The 24,806-nt window shown below is 45.0% G+C and overlaps 1 protein-coding gene across 2 annotated transcripts in view; it reads right to left on the reverse strand.

Annotated features, from left to right (window-relative positions):
* LOC142489084 (solute carrier family 13 member 2-like) overlaps positions 1-24,806 on the reverse strand; it is a 332,402-nt gene that overhangs the window by 20,297 nt on the left and 287,299 nt on the right. For both annotated transcript variants that reach the window (XM_075589275.1, XM_075589274.1), the window contains one exon: positions 6,803-6,940. In XM_075589275.1, the coding sequence (XP_075445390.1) occupies positions 6,803-6,940 (138 nt within the window). The remainder of the gene's footprint in view (positions 1-6,802; positions 6,941-24,806) is intronic.

Genomic DNA, 24,806 nt, shown 5'->3' on the forward strand with positions numbered 1-24,806 from the left:
TAAAAAGTCGTCTGAAAAGTTTTTAGAACAAATGCTTCCTAAGCCCTTCAAAACAACACTTGATCCTCCTCTTGACATTCAAAGGGCACATCGCATAAGATCTAGAAATGAAAATGTGAACAAGGGTCCAAGGCCAATGATTGCATACTGTTTAAGATATCAACAAGTTAAGGAAATTTTTCTTATAGCAAAAAAAGATGAAAACATTTCAATATAATGGACATCGAGTTTCTTTCTCGGTTGACGTTTCTAGAGAAACTGCTAGTCTCAGGAAACAATTCCTTGCTCTGCAGCTTTATTTTACAGGAAATAATTTTTTAGAGCAACATACTGTAGGTCACCTTTTATCATATGGAAGGAGAAATGGCTTAGGAAATGATTACATATAGATAAGTATATACAGAAATGAATAACAACACCTTGAAGGATATACGTGGGGTTGGGAGGAAGAGGTGAGAGCCTCAGTAGTATGTTAGAACTTTTTTGAGTGAGTGACTGGGTGGGTGAGTGACTGGGTGGGTGAGTAAGTGACTGGGTGAGTGAGTGACTGTGAGTGAGTGAGTGACTGGGTGAGTGAGAAAGTGACTGGGTGGGTGAGTGACTGGATGGGTGAGTGAGTGACTGGGTGGGTGAGTGAGTGACTGGGTGAGTGAGTGGGTTAGTGACTGGGTTAGTGACCCTTGACTTTGGGTGGGTGACTTGAGTGGGTGAGTGACTGACTTGGTGGGTGGGTGGGTGGGTGAGTGAGTGAGTGAGTGACTGACTGACAGGGTGGGTGACTGACTGATTGGGTGGGTAAGTGACTGACTGACTGACTGGGTGGGTGGGTGAGATTGTGACTGACTAACTTTTGGGTGGGTGACTGACTGACTGGGTGTGTGGGTGACTGACTGACTGGGTGGGTGACTGACTGGGTGAGTGACTGACTGGGTGAGTGACTGACTGGGTGGGTGAGTGACTGGGTGGGTGAGTGACTGGGTTGGGGAGTGACTGGGTAGGTGAGTGACTGGGGGGGTGAGTGACTGGGGGGTGAGTGACTGGGGGGGGTGAGTGACTGGGTGGGAGAGTGACTTGGTGAGTGAATGACTGGGTGGGTGAGTGACTGGGTGAGTGACTGGGTGGGTGGGTGAGTGACTGCATGGGTGGGTGAGTGACTGCATGGGTCAGTGAGTGACTTTGAGTGACTGGGTGGGTGAGTGACTGACTGACTGGGTGGGTGAGTCACTGACTGACTGGGTGGGTGACTGACTGGGTGAGTGACTGACTGGGTGAGTGACTGACTGGGTGGGTGAGTGACTGGGTGGGTGAGTGACTGGGTTGGGGAGTGACTGAGTAGGTGAGTGACTGGGGGGGTGAGTGACTGGGGGGTGAGTGACTGGGGGGGGTGAGTGACTGGGTGGGAGAGTGACTTGGTGAGTGAATGACTGGGTGGGTGAGTGACTGGGTGAGTGACTGGGTGGGTGGGTGAGTGACTGCATGGGTGGGTGAGTGACTGCATGGGTCAGTGAGTGACTTTGAGTGACTGGGTGGGTGAGTGAGTGAGTGACTGGGTGGGTGGGTGACTGACTGGTTGGGTGACTGACTGGGTGGGTTGGTGGGTGACTGACTGGATGTGTGGGTGACTGACTTTGACTGGGTGGGTAGGGGACTGACTGACTGAGTGGGTGACTGGGTGGGTGGGTGAGTGACTATGTGGGTGAGTGACTGACTGGCTGGGTTGACTGACTGGGTGGGTGAGTGACTGGGTTGAGTAACTCGAGTGACTGGGTGGGTGACTTGGGTGCGTGGGTGACTCTTGGGTGGGTGACTCTTGGGTGAGTGACTGGGTGGATAAGTGACTGGGTGGGTGGGTGACATGTGCGACTGGGTGGGTGGGTGACCTTGAGTGACTTGGTGGGTGAGTTACTGGGTGGGTGAGTGACTGGGTGGGTGGGTGAGTGACTGGGTGTGTGACTTGGGTGACTGGGTGGGTGAGTGACTGGGTGGGTGAGTTACTGGGTGGGTGAGTTACTGGGTGCATGGGTGACTGGGTGGGTGGTTGACTGGGTGGGTGGGTGAGTGACTGAGTCGGTGGGTGGGTGACTGGGTGAGTGAGTGACTTTGACTGGGTGGGTGACTGGGTGGGTGGGTGTGTGAGTGACTGGGTGGGTTGAGTGACTAGGTGGGTGACTTACCTTGACCGGTGGGTTCTGCTTCATTGCTGCCAGACGCTTTCCCCTCCCCCTGCCCCCAATATCCCTGGCAGCTGCCAGGGGTGGGAGGGGGTCTTGGGGTAGGGGGGCGCGGGAGGTGGGCTCCTGGGGGGGGGGGGCAGGAGGCACGTGTGGAGGAAGCTGGTTGGTGCTTCCCCCTCTGTATCAAGTTGGGAGCAGGGGGCTGGGTTGCGCGCGGGGCTTGTGTTGGCGCTTCCCCCTCCGTCCCACGTGGGGAGTGGGGGGGGCTGGGTTGCGCGTGCGGGCCTTGTGTTGGCGCTTCCCCCTCTGTCCCACGTGGGAAACGAGGGGGAGCAGGGGGGGGGGGAGCTGGGATGCGCGCACGGGGCTTGTGTTGGCGCTTCCCCCTCCGTCCCACGTGGGGAGTGGGGGGGGAAGGGGAGCGGGGGGAGCTAGGATGCGCGCACGGGGCTTGTGTTGGCGCTTCCCCCTCCATCCCATGTGGGGAGTGGGGGGGGGGAGGGGAAGAGGAGCGGGCCCACAGGCAGGACACCCTGCTTGCCCTGCTCATGCGCGCCGGGACCACGTGAATCGACGTCATTTTTTAAAACTTTTTTTTAAAAAAAATTCATGTAATTAACTGGCGCCCGGCCAAGCAGGGGGCCTGGGCGGCCGGACCCCACTGACACACGGGGCCCGGAACGCCAGTACCATTTCTTCCCCCCCCTGTTGGCGGCCCTGCTGGGTGTTTATGTAGCCATTTTTTCTATTATTGTTATTAGGTTTTGTTGATTTGTATTATTTTTTTTTGTGCTCATATCACAATGTATATGTTTCAATGTGAGAACTTTGTGAATTGTTATCGGTATAGACACCTTTTGTCTTTTTTAGACTGCTTAAACAATGTAATGTCCCAGAAAAAGGAGGATGATTTATGATATTTTTTGGGGGATTCAATTCAAATATAGTATGCTTACAGGAAACTAATTTTACCTCTAAAGAAGAACATTTTCTTAATAATAAGAAATATCCCACTCAATATTTATCGTCTGTGTTATCTAAAAAAAAAGGAGTATCCATTTTGCTTAAAAAAAAATCCCATTCAACTTAAAGAAGAAAAAAAAGGATAAGGAGAGTAGATATTTAATGATTAAGGGACATGTGTTTGGGGAAATTATTACTATAATATTTACGCTGCAAACACTAATCAGTATACATTTTTTCATCTCATTTTTTCTATCTCCCATTGTGGCACAATTTATGGAAGGGATCACTATCTGTTAATTTAGCTTTTGATGCATTAATGGATAGATCTCCGTCGAACGCCACACAAAATATCTCAGAGAGTGAATTTACACAACTGGGTATGATTGATTCATGGCGTATGTTAAATCCTACAGGTAGAGATTATACATTTTAGTCTTCTTCTCATGATACCTACAGTACTCTAGGATTGATCATATATTTATATCCAATCAAACCTCACATTTGTCAACACATGCAAATATAGATTGTATCTCAGTATCAAACCATACTCTCATATCGGCTTTGTTGGAAATTGTTCTGGTTTCACCAAAGACATTTTACTGAAAATTGGGTTTTAATTTACGTCAAGACAAAAATATTAACGAGGAGATTAGAAGGGATAACATTTCATACTTTGATTTACATAGACTGTAAGATACTTTCTACTTCTAATGTGTGGGACACCTTTAAGGCGGTAATTAGAGGTAAATTAATTTGTTTATCTTCAAGAATTTAAAAAATATATATATTGAAATAGATAATACAGAAAGAAATTACTGGATCTGGAAACAGAGGATAAAATATCCAGGTTCCTCCCATACATTGGAACTAGAGGTAAACTCAACATGCTTTTATCAGACAAAATAGAAATGGATTTTATGTACACCAAACAGTTTTTTTTATATAATAAAGGTCATAAACCAGAAAGATTTATATATATTTATTTATAAAAATGTTTTACCAGGAAGTAATACATTGAGATTTACCTTGCTTTTTCAAGTGCGTCCTGGACATAGTTAATATGACAAATAATACATGGTTACAAATACAGTTACATAAATGAACAGGGTATTCATTATATACAAGACATTGCATGCACAGTAAGAGAAGATGTATATTATAGACTTATGTAACAGTTACAGACCAGATTAAAATGTGAAACAGTCTTAGTTTTGAAAGAACTTAAACTGGTGGTGGATGTGAGAGATTACTAGCACATAAATTTAAAGATCGTCAACCGACAAACTTTATTCAATCTACACTGGCGACACACTTTATTCGAGCTTGGCTAGTCCCACGAATTCGGGTATACCCGGGTGTATTGAGGTTTGTGACTGTTTTCTGCCCGAGTGCATTGAGTTATTTTCCAGGCAGGGATTGAAGCATTTTATTCCCGCTGGCTGCAATACTGCACAGTATATATATATATACTGCATTACAATTCATGAATTTATGCCATCTGGTAGACACGCGAAGCATTGCAGCCTATTAAATCCTAATCATTATCATTTAACAGATCAGCCGCCCATCAGCCAGGCATGAACCCAGGCTGGGAAGGCAAATGCAACGGGGCTTGTCAGAGGTGAGGAGTGGCGCATTCCAGGTATCTGCCAGGAAATACCGGGTATTTGCTCGAATAAAGTGTGTCGGTGCAGTATATCCAATTTTAGAGGGCAGAAATCATATGAGGATAAATTCAAAAGGGATATTTTTCTTGACTTTAATCAAAAACTTTATACTAGTGAAAAAGTGAATTGGTCTCTTATATCTTTATTTCAGGAGTCTATTTCACTACCTCAGATTTCGGAGAAGGATAGGGAAATACTGGAGTGTCCAATATCAGAGGAAGAAGTGATAAAGGCCATTAATACTTTAAAGATGTATAAAGTTCCAGGCCCAGATGGATATGCTGCATCTGTTTATATTGTTTCTTCCTACACCTCATCTAACTAATCTTTTTTAATTCATTTCTAGTCTCTGAATAAGTTACTCCATCTATGATGGATGCTTCAATCTCTTTACTTCTAAAGTCAGATAAGGATCCGGAATTATGCTCCTCTTCAAGCCTATTGCTTTACTTAATTTAGATGCTAAATGTTTACTAAAATATTAGCCATGAGACTAGAAAACTTGCTTCCCGATCTTATTAATAATGATCAATCTGGATTTATTATAGGACATCAAACTTTTGATAACATTTGATTCAGTATGCTAAAAAACATAAGATTCCTTCAGTAGCTTTAGCTTTGGATGTAGAAAAAAGCGTTTGACAGAGTAGATTAGTCCAATATGGAACAAGTATTATACAAATTTGGATTAGGTCCTAATATTATCAAAGTCATATTAGCTAATTATAAAACTCCTCGTGCTCAGGTTTTAGTTAATGGGTCTTTAACGGATAGAGTGGATGCAAGCCACAGCACAGAGAAGCAGCAGCATGGAGCTTGAGCTTCTTGGCCACCCGTGCACAACATCTGCCCGCCCCAAGGTTTTGCTACACACCGCCTGCGCCCCCCCTAAATAATCTTGCCCCCCCGTTTGCACACCGCTGCTCTAAAATACAAACCTTTTGGATACAAGTTTTTTAAATTATAAAGGAAATTACTGGTTTTAGTCTCTAGTTGGATCCTTTAGTGGTTTTGTTGGGTGCAGTAAATGTGTATAAAAAGTATGTCCTTATATCTAACTCCAGTTTTCTATTCACACATTTACTATTAGCCGCCAGATTGTGCATTGCTTCTAACTGGAAGAATGTATCGGCACAAAATATGACACAATGGTTGACTAGAGCATGGGAGATATGTGCATGATATGGGAGAGCATAACTTTTTCCTTACGACAAAAACATTCTTTAATTTATAGATATCTGGTTTCCTTTCTTATCTTATTTGGAAATACATAACTATCATAATGAGACCAGATGATGCAGGGAGTTACAGTATATAGATAATAAAATGATTTTTTTTTTAATTATTTCACATAAATGTATAGATTTATTTATTCTGAAATGAAGAGGTCTCAGATATTGTGATGGTGACTTTTTGTTTTGTGGCAATATCTGGTGTTCTTACAAGGTTCTTAGATAATATATTAGCTATGGTGTGTGTGTGTGGGGGGGGGGGGGTTATGGGAGTGTAGGGGTATAGTAGTTATTGATACGTTCCCCCCCCCCCATGAATTATTGTATATATATGGTTTCATGTTATTCAAAAACTAATAAAAAGCTTTAAAAAAAAGAAAAGAAGTGAGGTAGATAGCTTTAATCAGAGATACCTATTTTCCTTCTTGACTTGAACATGTGATTTGACTATAGCCTGTTAATTGTGACTTATTTTGTTTCACAGGTTGGAGGAAAGAGTATTCACAAGATCTACAGTAGTAGGGAGGACTTTGATACATTTGGAAATAGAAGTGGAAAACATCTACTAAATTAAATTGCCCACAACCTACACTAACAGTGGGAACACAGGAAAGCGTTTTTAATATAACCTAAAAACTGTGGCATGAAGTTGATAAAAGGGTTGTTAGTCAGGAGTGGATAAGCCTCACAAGACCTTTCCAGATTCAGCCAAACCAGGACTGGGACAGGGAAAGTGTCACTATAGCAATGGAGATATGCTTACCATGTCAACAACCTTGAGCTGCCCATACGAGAAGACTATGGCATTGGGTGAGGTTGATACTGGAAGCATGAATGCCATTGAGGCAGAAAGTTGGCATGGAAGCATGACATACAATGGGTTCATATGGATAGCCTTTGCCTGTTGGAGTAAAAAAACAAATACAGTAGCACATTATTTTCATTTACTCAGTTACCATTAAGTTTTAGACAACTTAAGTCAAAGTTGTAGACAAGCTTATAAGTCAAAGCTTCAAAAATCTACTTTCACTACTGGTTGAGATTATGGGTAATATCACATTAATGCCTGCTGAGGCAAAGACATGATACTAAATATGTAAATACATTCTAATTAAAACACAATTCCTAAAATAGTTAGATAAACCCCCACAGAATAAGAAACCTCCAGCTACTCCAGCCATTTAATGCTATGTTCTCTGTGGTTTTTACTTCAAGGGTTTAAAGCGGCAATTCGAGCAATATCCTACATGTCTGTTTTTATAAATAAATCAGTTCTGTACTATGAGACAATACTTGGAGCAATTAAAAAAAAATCTTTAAAGACATTTTTAATGTATTCTAATGTAACAAGCATTTTTGGCTCTATAGCAACCATTTATAAAGTCACATCTCCTTCCTCTTCTGTGTGACAGGCTCTGGCACACCCTTTTGCCCTCTCTCTAGCAGTGCACCAATTGTATCTAGTGCCAGCCTGGTCACATGATCTTTCACACAGAACTTTGTTTCTTGGGTACTCTTCTGCAGCACTGAGAGTGATTTAATGAACCCCCGAGCCGAATTCATCGGCAATTTAGCTAATCACTTATCAGTGTGCAGATTGTATTGATGCACATATTGAATGGAAAAAAATCATTTTTAAAAATGGCAGTATGAGCTTTAAAGTATAGCAGCATATGAAGTTTCTGTAAGTTTTAAGGAACATCATGTAACTTCTGGGAAAGATTTTGAAAGTTGCTGGATAGCTGAATGTCATTGGCTGTTATACATGAACTAAACAACAGTGACAATATTTTGGGGAGATTTCTAGTGGAAGCAGCAGGCTAGTGAAAAATCAGCAGCCCGAAACGCACAATCAGGGCAGGTGCAATCACAAGGCTTAGGCGGTCGCCTTGGCCGCACATTTTGGGGGCGGCGGAAGCAGGGGAGGACAACGACGGGTGGAGGGAACCGAAGGAAGATGGTGGTGGGAGTAGAACGGGGCGGCGGGAATGGAGGAGGGACAGCCGAGGAGGAGCATGTCCCAGCGGTTCAACACAGAAGTGGTGTCTGCTACTGCTCCAGCGCAGGTCCTCCCATGCTCCATCTCAAGACCGCAGCAAGCCAGGAAGGCATTTTTAATTGAGTGGGATAGTCAGTGGTAAAACTAAAAAAAATTGGGCACCTTGCAAAAAATGTTTAAAGACCCCCCTCTGTCACACTCTTCCCCCTCCTCTCTAGCTCTTTACGCTCCTCTTCTCTAACTTTCACCTTCTCTCTAACTCTCCCACCTGTAGGGTTGCCAGGTGGCTTGTCCAAAAATACAGGACACAATACTGGACACCCATGCGCCCTGAATACATTTAAAACATACCCCCACGCACCCCAAATACATTTAAAAAATACCCCCATGTCCACCAAATACAATTTAAAAATACCTCCTCCTCCCCAATACATTTAAAAAATACCCCCACCTCCCCAATACATATAAAAATACCCCCACCTCCCCAATACATATAAAAAAATATCCCCACCTCCCCAATACATAAAAAATACCCCTACCTCCCCAATACATATAAAATATACCCCCTCCTACACAACACATATAAAATATTCCCCCACCTCCCCAATACATATAAAATATTCCCCCACCCTCCCCAATACATTTAAAATATACCCCCATCATCTCATCTCACCCTGGCCCCCCAACATCATGATCTCATCTCCCCAGGCTGGCCCCCATCACCATCTTATCCCTCCTCCCCCTTATCATCTTATTTCCCCCCCATCATCATCTCACCCTGGCTCCCCATCATCATATTCCCCCCCCCCATCATCTCACCCTGGCTCCCCATCATCATACCCCCCCATTATCTCACCCTGGCTCCCCATCATCATCATACCCCCCCATAATCTCACCCTGGCTCCCCATATCCCCGCCCCCCATACCTTACAACCCCCCCCCCAGTCCTGCAGGACGCAGACATGACAGGACCTGTCTCTGGGCTGGTCAGGTGTGGGCTCCGCCCCCACTGTCCTCCGATTGGCTGTCCTCTCCTCCAGTAAGGACAGACTCACGAGTCCTCCAGGCCACCGTCCACTCCAGCCTCAGCACAGGCTGCCTTCCAGCCGCACTCGCGCTTCCGCCCTCGCGCTGCCAGCCCCCCGCCCCCACAAGTTATAATGGTAATACCGGACACATAGGTGTCCGGTATTACCTCCAATTTTATACCAGACAGGCATCGGAATTACCGGCCTGTCCGGTGAAAAACGGACACCTGGCAACACTACCCACCTGTAATGGGGACGTATCCCTGTTTAAATAAAGCAGCCTCAGAGCTCTGAGAATCCAGCAGGGAGATAGTTAATTGCAGCCACTCACTTAACTAGTCTCCACCTGGACTAATGAGAGCTCCGTAAAAAGCCTGATTTGAGAAACAGGAGAGAGTTTCCTTAGCTCACATTTTGGCCGACAGAAGGAGAGCAGAGAAGCCTGCACCCAGACACGGTCTTGAGCACAAAGGCTGTGCTGCGATCAAGACACCCAGAGACCTATATTTCCTGGACACAGAGGACCCAGGAACCTGCCAGAGGCTGGCATGGAGGGCCACCTGCTTAAGGTACTTCCAGAGACTTCGAGGTAATAGGCTGGTATTGGGCATACCCCCCCCCCCAAACCCTCCAGTCCTGCAGATCGGGTCTGGGGAAGTAAGTTAGCCCTTACAAAGGGATAGGGATTTGTTATTTTGTTGTTTTGGTATGTTTTGTCTGGATAAAGGTACAGGCTCAATAAAGCCAAGATATAATTTCACCCTAATCGGTCTCCATTATATGTACCTCTGCACACATCTCTTACACCACCCTTCTCTCAAACTTCTCTCAAACTCTCCCCCTCTCCCCTCCTCTCTAACTTTATAACTCTTCTCTCTACTGTAACTCACTCTCCATTATATGTACCTCTGCCCACATCTCTTACACCACCCTTCTCTCAAACTCCTCTCAAACTCTCCCCCTCTCCCCTCCTCTCTAACTTTATATCTCTTCTCTCTACTGTAACTCACTCTCCCTCCTCCTCTCTCTCTCCCCCCTCCACTCTAACTCACTCATTCTATACACCTCTACTATAAGGCCCGTAATATAGTGGGCGGGCGCTCGGCACTTATAATTGGTTGTGGTTAGCCAGCGATTGTATGCTAGGGCCGCGCGTGCGCATGGCAGTGAGCATGGAGCCGGGCGATCGGGGGGGTGACAGTGAAAAGTACTTTTTTGCGCTGCTAACACTCAGTGTCTGCAATGTATGTGTATGTATGTGTGTGTGTGTATGTGTATATATATATATATATATATATATATATATATATATATATATATACTGTGTATATATATATATATATATATATATATATATATATACTGTATATATATATATATATATATATATATATACTGTATATATATATATATATATATATATATATACTGTATATATATATATATATATATATATATATATATATATATATATATACTGTATATATATATATATATATATATATATATATATATATATATATATATATATTTATATATATATATATATATATATATATATACACAGTATATATACTGTTGCGGCCACTTTTATTCTCCTACATCCCCGAATTTTTTCGGGGATGTTTTCCATATGCCACGCACTTTGCCGCGTTCAGCCGCATTCATGGAACATGCCGCATCTGCCTGCGATTTTAAAAATCGCGCTGAAATGGCCGCACGAGGCTAAAGGCGGCCGCCACTGTATGTGTGTGTGAATACCAAAAAAAAGAAAAAAGTGTCCCACTAAAAGCATTCAAGCAAAAAGTAATAATAAATTGATTTATTCAAAAAAGACATGAATTACACAAAAAGAGTTTAAAACAGTACCCAAGGAGCCCCTACAGCTCAAATAATTACCTAACCATAGAAAATGGATGATGAGGTATAATATGGTCTAAAGATGACACAGAGACCATATATAATGCAAAGCAGGAGAAAACAAATGTTTTAACCTACTGCATGAATATTAAGACCGGCCGGTCAATGTATCTATGGTAGGTTGCTAATTGCTCTAACCTGAATGCTGCTGCCAATAATTGTAAGTACCAATGCAATACCACTCCAATCACCAACAATGAAGCATATAATACATAGCACAGCAACTGGTGGATATCAATGAACAATGTATATACTTGCAGGTCATCATAGAATCATGAACAAGTACGTCCTCAATAAAGGGTCCTGGAGTGACATCAATTGACAAGGATCACGGAATGAAAAGATCAGCAGAGATCCACAGCAAAATAAGGGGGGTTCCTGGGGAGTACAAACAAACACAACCCCGACGTACGTTTCACACCCTTTGCTTCGTCCGGGGGCTTAGTGTAATGGCGTCGAATGAGGGTTTAAAAGGACGCAGACAATTTACATAATCCAATAGCGTTACGAGAATGAAGAATACACAGCTAAAGATTCAAGTCCAATAAGTGTTAGGAGATGTGTCAGTGGGTAGAGTGATTAACTAAAAGACCATTTTATTTATTAGTTATTTATACATGTATATTTAGGCACTGTACCATATATAAGTTTTTCTGGATGTGCACTGAGCTTTGTCTGTGTTTTATGTTATGTCTCTGGTTTTAAATACATATTGCCATGCTCAGTAGCACTCCTCTGTGAAACTTATATGCTTATATATATGTTGTGGGTATTTTGGGGGTTCAATTTGAGCTTGTAGTTGTTCTGTATGTTTTATAATTCTTGTGCAGCTAGTCTTGGCTGTTTTGGAGGGTGGCAACCTCCTATCCAATTGAAGCTCACTCCCTCCCACATTTAAATGGTTAAAAGCTCACTCCATGGCATCTCCAACTATCAGGGGAACTTGCCTGCATGCAGTGTGATTGTGACAAATCTATTACAGAGTGCTTTTCCTGGTAATGTACAGGTTAATAAAAGCTTCAATCAGACTTAGAACTTTTGCAACTTATATTGACAGATTTATTATAAACCATTCTTCCTGGCAATGCACAGGTTATTAAGAATTTATATTAGTGTAGGGACCCTTGAAACGTGGTCTGCCGTGAAGTTTGGCTCAAGGGCTTACAACAATTTGGCCAAAATGTTAAACTAAAAGACCATTTTATTTATTAGTTATTTATACATGTATATTTAGGCACTGTACCGTATATAAGTTTTTCTGGATGTGCACTGAGCTTTGTCTGTGTTTTATGTTATGTCTCTGGTTTTAAATACATATTGCCATGCTCAGTAGCACTCCTCTGTGAAACTTATATGCTTATATATATGTTGTGGGTATTTTGGGGGTTCAATTTGAGCTTGTAGGTGTTCTGTATGTTTTGGTAGAGTGATTATCCCTGCATTATGTATCATGAGTATAAGATATTTATATATATATAAAGAGTACTCTGGATAAATGTGGTAAACATAATAATAATAATGATAAAATCCAGAGTATCATAAGTAAACATTGTGAAAAAAGTCTATCTATAATATAATATGTAGTGTAATAAGTAAAGCATATAGAAAAAAAAAAATATAAAGTGGCGACCAACTTTATTCTTACTTGGCTAGCTCCGCGAATTTCGGAATATCCCGGTGATGTGTGGTTTTGTATCGTTTTCGCCCGGGATGTATTGCGTTATTTTCGCAGCTGTGATTTAAGCATTTTATTCCCGCTGGCTGCAATACTGCAATGCCGTGTAAAAACGCATAGGGGCGTTTGCGAGCTGTTGTCTTTGAAGCCGAGAAATTCATGAATTGCAATGCAGTATATACTGTATATATACAGTATATACTGTATAACAACAACCCCTATAACCCCTAACATACACATACAGTACTATATATGCACATCAATGATACTATAGGCCGTCCCCTGGCGAGATGTGTTTGCAGCAGAGAGTGAACCGCTGCTCTCTCTGCGCAAACATCGGCACATTAAAAATTATTTAAAATACATTTTTATTCATAGTGTAGATGTGCAGGGGGTCTCCGGAGCTGAACCGCGTTGGTTTCAGGTCCGGGGACCCCCTGCTTCCAGAGATACAGGCCCCTTTATGAGGTGCTGGTATCCCTCTGAATTTGAAGGTCCCGATCACGTGACCGCGGCATGTAAACAAAGCAGAGGGATACCGGCACCCCCTAAAGGGGCCTGTATCTCGGGAAGCAGGGGGTCCCCGGACCTAAAACCAAAACGTTTCTGCTCCGGAGACCCTCTGCACATGTACAGTATAAATAAAACACATATATAAATAAACACTCGTTCCTTACCTTTGCAGCTATATGCTATGGTAACAAAGCAGCATTTCTGTATTTTAATAATATTGTACAGTGAGCAGGGGGTTCCCTGAGCCAGAAATTAATGCTCAGGGGACCCCCTGCTCCTGCACAATATTATTAAAAATACAGAAATGCTGCTTCATTACCATAGCTGATAGCCGCTAAGGCAATGAAGGGGTTAACCCACTGTGCCCGCTTTATTGTGGGTAATGACGTAAGTGTCAATGCGTCCGACGTGATGACGCTCCCTGACGCGTTTCGTCACTCACTGGTAACTTTTTCAAAGACTTCCCTTTGAAAAAGTTACCCGTGAGTGACGAAACGCGTCAGGGAGCGTCATCACGTCGGACGCATTGACACTTACGTCATTACCGAGCGCTGGAGCAGACTGATCCATGCGCGAGTGCTATAGAGGCTTAAACAATACAGAGCCACTTTCTTGGACTCTTATACAGCATTACCAGACCTGGATTCCTGATGGGACGTCGATCCTTTACATTTGGAGACTGGGATTGCCCCAAGATGATGCAGTATTAACCGAATGGTGGTGATTATAATCACACAATGCTTGATTTTATTGTACTTTTGTAAGTGCATTTTTTACCCCCTCCTCCCCTTCCCCTCATTAAATATACAATTTTACGCTATGGGCGTGCGCTCTCTCCTCTTTTTTTCCATCTAGATTCCCTGTGGACGTGGTTTGTCCATATTGAGAGCAGCCGGAGACCCTCTACACCAGCACCCACATTTTTATTGGAACTAATCTGAGGACTGGTTTATCACTTTTTTGCTTTTTTCTATATATGTTGTTATATAATTATATGTATAATTTCTTTATATGGTTTACAGGTTTTATATATTTGTGCTAGAATTGAATAATTAAGGGATTCACTATTATTAGTCAACACTGTGTAGATATAATACTTTATTTTTAGCAAGTATATTTACTTATTTATTGGTTTACCTTAATCAGAGGCGCTGCTTTCTTTTTCTGTTTGTCATATATATATATATATATATATATATATATATATATATATATATATATATATATATACAGTATATACACACACATGATGAACCAATATACAAATAAATGTAGAAGGGTTATCAAAACCATACTGTCCTACAAATAACCCTTCTCCATACAGACATTTATTTGTATATTGGTTCATCATGTGTGTGTATATACTGTATATATATATATATATATATATATATATATATATATATATATATATATATATATATATATATATATACAGTATATATATATATATATATGTAGGGATTGTTGTTATATATATACTGTGTATATATATATATATATATATATATATATATATATATATATATATATATATACAATTATATTTATTTATTTTCATGGATTTATTTATTTATTTAGATTTATTTATTAATTGTGGGGCTGCTGTGCGTGAATTTTTTTTATTGTGGGTAGCGGGGGTGGGTGAAGGGGGTATTTGGCCCTTGGTGTGAGTTTAGGACTTGCGGGGGGTTGCGGGTGCACTTAACCCCTTCATGACCGTAGCAGTTAATACCGCTACGGTCGTGAAGGGGTTAAGTGCACCCGCTACCCCCCCGCAAGCCCTAAACAACCACTGTTGGGGCTAATACCCCCTTCACCCACCCCCGCTACCCACAATAAAAAAAATTCACACACAGCAGCAGCACAATTAATAAATAAATCTAAATAAATAAATAAATACATGAATAGAAATAAATACATTTAAAATACATTTTTATTCACCCTCGCCGGCCTATAGTATCATTGATGTGCATACAGTATACAGTACTATATGTGTACAGTACTGTATGTTAGGGGTTATAGGGGTTGTTGTTATACAGTATATATATATATACTGCATTACAATTCATGAATTTATGCCATCTGGCGGACACGCGAAGCATTGCAGCCTAGTAAATCCTGAACCATTATTAATTAACACATCAACCGCGCGTCAGCCGGGCATGACCCTGGCTGGGAACGCGGCATGCTCCGGGTGAACAGCGTGGCATTCCAGGAACCAGCCAGGGACAAACCGGTGATTTGTAAGAATAAAGTGTGCCGCAACAGTATATATATAAATATATATATATATATATTGTATTGTATTGTATGTCTTTATTTATATAGCGCCATTAATGTAGATAGCGCTTCACAGTAGTAATACACATGGTAATCAAATAAATAACAAATAATATAAATAACAGATCATGGGAATAAGTGCTTTAGACATAAAAGTAACATTAAGGAAGAGGAGTCCCTGCCACGAGGAGCTTAAAGTCTAATTGGTAGGTAGGGAGAACGTACAGAGACAGTAGGAGGGAGTTCTGGTAAGTGCGTCTGCAGGGGGCCAAGCTTTATGTATCATGTGTTCAGAATATCCACAGTGCTATTCATATGCTTCTTTAAGCAAGTGTGTCTTAAGGTGGGTCTTAAAGGTGGATAGAGAGGGTGGTAGTCGGGTACTGAGGGGAAGGGCATTCCAGAGGTGTGGGGCAGTCAGTGAAAAAGGTTTAAGGCAGGAGAGGGCTTTAGATACAAAGGGGGTAGAAAGAAGACATCCTTGAGAAGAATGCAAGAGTCTGGATGGTGCATAACGAGAAATTAGGGCTGAGATGTAAGGAGGGGCAGAAGAGTGTAAAGCTTTAAAAGTGAGGAGAAGAATGGAGTGTGAGATGCGGGATTTGATCGGAAGCCAGGAGAGGAATTTCATGAGGGGAGATGCTGAGACAGATCTAGGAAAGAGTAGAGTGACTCTGGCAGCAGCGTTTAGGATAGATTGTAGGGGAGACAGGTGAGAGGCAGCAAGGCCGGACAGCAGGAGGTTACAGTAATCAAGACGGGAGAGAATGAGGGCCTGAGTCAGCGTTTTAGCAGTCGAGCAACAGAGGAAAGGGCGTATCTTTGTTATATTGCGGAGGGAAAATCGACAGGTTTTAGAAATGTTTTGAATGTGAGGGCCGAAAGTGAAAGAGGAGTCGAGTGTGACCCCTAGGCAGCGTGCTTGGGCTACTGGGTGACTGATCATAGTTCCAACAGTAATGTGGAAGGAGGTAGTAGGGCCAGGTTTGGGAGGAAGTATGAGGAGCTCTGTTTTAGCCATGTTGAGTTTAAGGCGGCAGAGGGCCATCCAGGATGATATAGCCGAGAGACATTCAGAAACTTTGGTTTGTACAGCAGGTGTAAGGTTGGGTGTTGAAAAGTGTATTTGTGTGTCGTCAGCATAGAGGTGATAATTAACCCCAAAAAATCTGAGAGAGTATGTACAGAGAAAAGAGAAGAGGTCCCAGGACAGAGCCCTGGGGTACCCCCACAGAGAGATCAATAGAGGAGGAGAAGGTGTTAGCAGAAGAGACACTGAAAGTACGATGGGAGAGGTAGGATGAGATCCAGGATAGAGCTTTGTTCCGAAAACCAAGAGTATGGAGAATGTGAAGGAGAAGAGGGTGGTCCACGGTGTCAAATGCTGCAGAGAGGTCGAGTAATATGAGCAGAGTGTAATGACCTCTGTCTTTGGCAGCATGGAGGTCGTCAGTAATTTTAGTGAGGGTGGTTTCCGTGGAGTGAGCAGTGCGGAAGCCAGATTGTAGAGGGTCTAGGAGAGAATAGGTGTTGAGAAAATTGAGCAAGCGAGAGAATACAAGACGTTCAAGGAGTTTAGAGGCAAAAGGCAGGAGTGAGACAGGTCGATAGTTAGAAAGACAGGTAGGGTCAAGCTTGCTGTTTTTGAGTAATGGTATGACTGTTGCATGTAATTCTTATGCTCCTGGTTGTTCCTTTAATGAAGCATTCAATCTACCATTCAATTTACGGATAGGGTAACACTTATCCCTCATTCATTTGTGCAGTTAAGCTTTCTGCAAAACTCTCTGTTGCCATAATTTTTGTTTACATATGCTAATTCAATTTTCTCTCTTTTCCTGATTGGCCATAAGTTGGAGAGGCAACTAATTGCAGCCCTCCATGATGTGACGTCATTTGGTAGACGCGCTCTTCAGCGTCATGCTGTGGTCTGAAGCTTAAAGCTATTGCTCGCATACTCGCGAGAGCTGGACACAGAGGAATGTCTCTGCAGCTCTGATTGGATGAATGGTTAATAGTGACCAATTGCGGCTCCGCTTGCAAGATCTGACACGCAATAGCTAACTGCACGCATGATACATAATGCAGGGATAATCATTATCGGCAGCATTCAGGTTAGAGCAATTAGCAACCTACCATAGTTACATTGACCGGCCGGCCTTAATATTCATGCATGTAATGGATCAGGAGACACGCGCCTCTCAGCGGGTCCACGTCACCTCTGGCCCCACGGCAGCTCCCTGCCCCGGTTCCCCGCTCCCTCAGCCTATTACCTGTCCCACGCCGAGCCGTTCCTCCGCGGCGCACGCCGCATCTGCACGCACATGACCAGGGCGCGTGCACGGCAGCCTTACAGAAGGCCTGCGCACCCGATCCTCTTACCAGCCCTTCTGTGCCACTGGCGCTGCCCCCAATCGGCTGCAGGCCATTATCAGGTATCACACCCCTGTCTCCCTCCTTGCTCACCTGGACCTATCCCTGCTATCACTCAGACAGGCCTCCGCTCCACCCCTTGCTACCATTGGTCCTTCTTCCTTTATAACCCCAGTCTGCCCTCTCCATCGTCGCTCAGCATAGCTTCTCTGTGGCTCCTGTGTGCAGTTACTTTACCTAGTTCTGTTACAGCTCTGGTTCCTGTCCCTGCCCGTTTGGATTCCCTTGGATTGATCTCGACTTGATTTGACTTGTGTATCTCTCTACCCCTGGACTCTGCTTTGGACCTCACTATGCTGCTTTCTCCTGCCCCTGACCCTAGGCTCTTGGACTTTACCCTCCGACTTCTGGCACCCCGTACTCAGCAAGTATATCGTTAACCCTTTTCCCACCAGGCCCGGCAAAGCATCTTACCGCACTCCGGGCACGCCCTCACTGCTGTACAGTATGTGCATGTTATACCCTTACCCACTTCAGTAGTGGGGACTGGCCAGGTCTGCGAGCATACAGGCTAGTAGGTTAACACATTTGTTTTCTCCTGCTTTGCATTATATATGGTCTCTGTGTCATCTTTAGACCATATTATACCTCATCATCCATTTTCTATGGTTAGGTCATTATTAGAGCTGTAGGGGCTCGTTGGGGACTGTTTTAAGCTCTTTTTGTGTAATTCATGTCTTTCTTGAATAAATCAATTTATTATTACTTTTTGCTTGAATGCTTTTAGTGGGACACTTTTTTCTTTTTTTTGGTATTCATTGATATTTGTCCCCAGCACCGGACATTAGGCTGTTATTTACTTACCAGTATAATTTTATCTTTTGATTTAAGCAATTTTGTGCCATTTTTTCTAGTTAGCTGCAGGCTTATCCTTGTTGTTATACTGTATATATAATTATAACCACACGCCCGTGGCGAGTGGATTTAGGCCGCTGGCGAACTGTACTGCAGCTCTATGAATTCCCCTGTTCGCGCCCAATTTTTTTATTTATTAAATAAATAAATAAATAATCCCCCTCTCTGATTGGGTTAATGCGGGGAAGAGGGCCGGCAGGCAGCTCTGTGTTAGCCCCTTCCCCCGATCTCCTCCCCCTCTGGCCCCTGATCTCCTCCCCTTGATCTCCTCCCCCCCTGCCCCCGATTGCTGCCCGGGGGTGTCTGCCTCTGAAGGGGGTCCGCTTCGGGGAAGGAGGGGGTTTGTGCTGCGGCTTCGGCCGCCTTGGAGGGGGGGGGGGGTGCGTGCTGCGGCGTCGGCCGCTTCGGGGGGGGGCGTGCTGCGGTGTCCGCTTCGGGAGGGGGGGGGTACTGTGCTGTGCTCTGGAGAAGGGGCGGCCCCTTGCAGAGGCCATCCTGCCATGCGGAGGGCCCTGCTGCAGTGCGGAGGCCCCCGCTGCCATGTGCGACCCCCTGCCTTGCAGGTGAGTGCGTGTGTGTGAGTGACAGACTGAGTGACTGTGTGTGTGTGTGTGTGTGTGACTGTGTGTGTCTGTGAGTGTCTGAGTGTCTGTGTGTGTGTGTGTGTGTGTGTGTGTGTGTGTGTGTGTGTGTGTGTGTGTGTGTGTGTGTGTGTGTGTGTGTGTGTGTGTGTGTGTGTGTGTGTGTGTGTGTGTGTGTGTGTGTGTGTGTGTGTGTGTGTGTGTGTGTGTGTGTGTGTGTGTGTCTGTGAGTGTGTGTCTGTGAGTGTGTCACCCTCTCCCTACTGTATGTCACCCTCTCCCTCTCCCTGTGTCACCCTCTCCCTCTCCCTGTTTCACCCTCTCCCTGTGTCACCCTCTCCCTGTGTCACCCTCTCCCTGTGTCACTGTCTCCCTGTGTCACCCTCTCCCTTTGTCACCCTCTCCCTGTGTCACCCTCTCCCTGTGTCACCCTCTCCCTGTGTCACCCTCTCCCTGTGTCACCCTCTCCCTCTCCCTGTGTCACCCTCTCGCTCTCCCTGTGTCACCCTCTCCCTCTCCCTGTGTCACCCTCTCCCTCTCCCTGTGTCACCCTCTCCCTCTCCCTGTGTCACCCTCTCCCTGTGTCACCCTCTCCCACTCCCTGTGTCACCCTCTCCCTGTGTCACCCTCTCCCTGTGTCACCCTCTCCCTGTGTCCCCCTCTCTCTGTGTCTCTCTCTCTCTGTTTCTCTGTTTCTCTCTCTCTCTCTCTGTGTCTCTCTCTCTCTGTCTGTGTGTGTGTGTGTTCTCTCTCTCTCTTTCTCTCTGTGTGTGTGTCTCTCTCTGCGTCTCTCTCTCTGGGTCTCTCTCTCTGTGTCTCGCTCTCTGCGTCTCGCTCTCTGCGTCTCGCTCTCTGCGTCTCTCTCTCTCTCTGTCTCTCTCTGTATCTCTGTCTCACTCTGTGTGTGTCTCTCTCTCTCTCTCTCTCTCTCTGTGTGTGTGTCTCTCTCTGTGTGTGTGTGTGTGTGTGTGTGTGTGTGTGTCTCTCTCTCTCTCTCTCTCTGTGTCTCTCTGTGTGTGTTCTCTCTCTCTGTGTCTCTCTGTGTGTGCCTTTCCCTGTGTCACCCTCTCCCTGTGTCACCCTCTCCCTGTGTCTCTCTCTCCTTGTGTCTCTCTCTCCCTGTGTCTTTCTCTCTCTGTCTCTCTCTCTCTGTTTCTCTGTTTCTCTCTCTCTGTATCTCTCTCTGTCTCTCTGGGTGTGTTCTCTCTCTCTCTTTCTCTGTGTGTGTGTCTCTCTGTGTGTGTCTCTCTCTCTGCATCTCTCTCTCTGGGTCTTTCTCTCTGCGTCTCTCTCTCTGCGTCTCTCTCTCTGCGTCGCTCTCTCTGCGTCGCTCTCTGTGTTTCGCTCTCTGAATCTCGCTCTCTGCGTCTCTCTCTGTCTCTCTCTGTTCCTCACTCTGTGTGTCTCTCTCTCTCTCTCTCTCTCTCTGTGTGTGTCTCTCTCTCTCTCTCTCTCTCTCTGTCTCTCTCTGTGTGTCTCTCTCTGTCTCTCTCTCTATGTGTGTCTCTCTCTCTCTGTGTGTGTCTCTCTCTGTCTCTCTGTGTGTGTGTGTGTCTCTCTCTCTTTCTCTCTCTCTCTGTGTGTGTGTGTGTGTGTGTGTCTCTCTCTCTGTCTCTCTCTCTCTCACTATCTCTCACCCACACTCTCTCTCTCACACTCTGGATCTCTTGTTTACCCTACACTGGCGACACACTTTATTCGAGCTCGGCTAGTCCCACGAATTCGGGTATACCCTGGTGTATTGAGGTTTGTGACTGTTTTCTGCCCGAGTGCATTGAGGTATTTTCCAGGCAGGGATTGAAGCATTTTATTCCCGCTGGCTGCAATACTGCACAGTATATATATATATACTGCATTACAATTCATGAATTTATGCCATCTGGTAGACACGCGAGGTGACGCGAGGACGTCCAGGCACTAGTTATGGGGTTCAGGAACATTTACACACATATACACACACACACACGTAACAAGGACTAATTGTAGTATATTGTAATACAATAAATAAACTGATGTCAAAAACGAATGTTGTTCTTACTAGGAATTTATTCATTTTTTTTAAGCGGGTCTGGGGGCGGGACTAGGGGCGGGACTAGGGGTGGGGCTAGGTGACGAGTAGATTTTTTTGTTCGGCGAGTAGATTTTTGGATGATTTGTCGAACACAGTATATATGTATAAATATATATATGTGTGTGTGTGTATGTTTGTGTGTGTGTGTGTGTGTGTGTGTGTGTGTATGTTTGTGTGTATATATATTTATCAAACTTGCACAATATTAATAAATAATTTATTCTCACAGAATGTCTTTTTTTAATTTTTAATATACACATACACACACACACACTGTGACAGTTCAGGGGATTCCTTCCGTTCCATGTGTCCCCGGCACCGCGCTTCCCCCTGCCTCTGATCTGCCTCCCTTGCCTCCTCGTTTGGTTCTCCCTTCCTCCTCCCGCATCCGTCCCTCTGCGGCATGCCCTGACGCGCTCCCAGCATTTGCGCGCGTTCCCCGCAGGGCGTGTGCATGTTCCCAAACACCCGGGCCCCTCCGCGGTACTCCCTGCTTGCGGCCTCCCTCTGTCTCCCCTCCGGTCCCATTACCTTCTGCAGTCACTCCTACGGTTCTCTCTCCTCCCTCGGCGGGTGCCCCCGCGGCGCCGAGCTCCGCGCGCTTTTTGACACAGCCTGTGTGTGCGCACCCCAACCTTACAGAGGGAGTGCGCACACGCTCCTCTTGTAAACTTCCCCAGACCTCTGGCTCCGCCCCCATGCTGTACAAGCTATCTCCCTCTCTGATTTACCTGTCTCCTCCCTCTCTCCTTCTCACCTATCCCTGCTGCCTCTCACTTCACCCTCTACTCCTCCTCTCTCTCCCATTGGTGTTCCCTCCTTTATAACCCCTGTCTGTCCTCTAGCTCCTTGCTCTGCATAGCTTCTTGTTACCCCTGTATGTGCAGTCCTATGCTTGGCTCTCCTGTGTCTTTCAGCATTTGTTCCTGCTCCTGCTTACCTCTGGATCTCCCTGGCTTGAACTCTGCTTTGTACTGGATTACCCTGCTCTCTCCTGCCCTTGAACCATGCTTACGGATACGACTTCGCTGCCTTCTGTTATACCTGGACTCTGGCTTACGGACATCACTATCCTTCTCTCTATTGCCCTAGACTCTGGCACACAGACATCACTATCCGAACTCTGATTCCCAAGGCGTTGCAAGTATACCTTAACCTTCTTTCTACAGGCCCGGCAATGCCATACCACACTCCGGGCACGCCCTCACTGCTGTGGGTGCGTGGTATAACCCTACCCACCTCAGTACTGGGGACTGGCCAGGTCTGCGGGCATACAGACGTTACATTATGCAGAGCCCAACAAATGCAGACCCCCCTGAGGTGGGTCAAGGTGTTTCCTTGGAACATTTACAATTTGTGAGCAACCAGCTGACCTCTGTTTCACAGCAATTTGCTAATCTGCCTATCCAGGAAACTCCAGTGGCTCCGTCGCCCCCTTTCTCTATGACTTATGGTAATGCTGGACCACGTATTCTGCCTCCCAACTGGTATGATGGGGACCCTCTCGCTTACCGCCGATTCCTAAACCAATGCGAGGTGCCATTTGAAATGTCTCCCTCTCAGTTCCCTACCGGCCATTCTAAAGTGGCTTACATTTATGCCTTACTCACCGGCGACGCCCTCGCTTGGGCTTCTCCCCTCTGGGAACATAAAATTGAATTAATCCAAGATTACCCTAAATCTAGGCGTGAATTCCAGCAAGTGTTTGACACTCCCGCACGCCGGGAGACGGCCGCTTTTTCTCTATTTCATATCTCACAGGCTCGAAGATCTGCTGCCAAGTACGCGATCGAATTCCGTACCCTCGCCGCGGAGACTCAATGGAATGATGAGGCACTTGCCGCCGCATACTGGCACGGTCTCTCTGACACCTTGAATGATGATCTCGCAACTCACGCCCGGCCTTCTTAACTGGAGGAACTTATTTCTCTCAGCATACGAATGGACCAACGCACCCAGGAACGACGTCATGAGCGACACTGTTCCCGTTCTCTTTCTTCCACGGTAGTCTCTCACAGGTCATCCTCTCCCCCATCCTGGCATTGGACGCCCCAGAACCGATGCAAATCGGTAGCCAACAACCTCGGGCTGCGGAGAAAATGCAACGTCGTCAGAAGGGACTCTGGTTCTACTGTGGTTTTTCAGAACATTGTCTCCAGAACTGTTCCCTGAAGCAGGGAAACGGGAACACCCAGTAAAGGTAGAGGGACTTCTACTGGGTACTATCTCTTCTTGCCCCTCTCTCCCTAAGGATCTCCCAAAGAAATTCATGCTTCCTGTAACGCTGGCGGACCCTGACCTCCTATTAGAAGTTAAAGCTTTCATTGACTCTGGATCTGGCGGTAACTTCTTAGATCATACCTTCGCCTCTGAGAACCAAATCCCTCTGGTAAAGAGAAAAGCACCCATTGGCCTCGAGGCTATTGATGGTCGCCCGCTTCAGCCAGCCTTCATCATTTGGGAGTCCATTCCTCTTACTTTGACCTTGGCCGACAGTCATAAGGAGGTAATAGTTTTTGATATCTTCCATTCTCCTACCATTCAGGTTATTTTAGGATTGCCTTGGCTGCAACTCCACAATCCGCGCATTGATTGGACCGGCGCCTTACCTATCCAGTTGCCTTCCTCAGCCGAGTCAGTCTCTACTTCTTCTCCTGCTGCGGTGCTCGCCGGTTTGGATTCCGTTCCTTCCAATCTGTTGATTCTCCCGACCGTGTATCATGAGTTCCTGGATGTGTTCAACAAAGTACAGGCTGAAGTACTGCCACCCCATCGTCCCTACGATTGTCCTATTGATTTAATTCCAGGAACCATCCTCCCGAAGTCGAAATCTTACCCCTTATCCGTTCCTGAAACTGAGGCTATAACGTCTTACATCCAAGAAAATTTGGAGAAAGGATTCATCCGCAATTCTACCTCCCCCGCTGTGGCAGGATTCTTCTTCGTGAAGAAGGATGGATCGCTAAGACCCTGTATCGACTTTCGCGGACTGAACAAAATCACGGTAAAAAATCGTTACCCCCTTCCCCTAATCTCTGAACTTTTCGATTGCCTACAAGGAGCCTCTATCTTCTCCAGGCTCTATTTAAGAGGGGCCTATAATCTCATTCATATAAGGGAAGGGGACGAATGGAAAACCGCGTTTAATACGCGATCTGGACATTATGAGTATCTAGTGATGCCCTTTGGGTTAAGCAATGCTCCTGCCGTTTTCCAAGAGTTCATGAACAACATCTTCCGGGATGTATTGGGAACATTTGTTATCGTATACTTGGATGACATTCTCATTTTTTCTAAAAACTTAGATGAACACATTCACCATACCAAATTGATGCTTTCTAGGCTCCGTGTTAACCGCCTATACGCCAAGATGGAGAAGTGTTTGTTCCACCAGACATCTACTGCCTTC

Source organism: Ascaphus truei, chromosome 3, assembly GCF_040206685.1.
Source record: "Ascaphus truei isolate aAscTru1 chromosome 3, aAscTru1.hap1, whole genome shotgun sequence".
Taxonomy (NCBI): domain Eukaryota; kingdom Metazoa; phylum Chordata; class Amphibia; order Anura; family Ascaphidae; genus Ascaphus; species Ascaphus truei.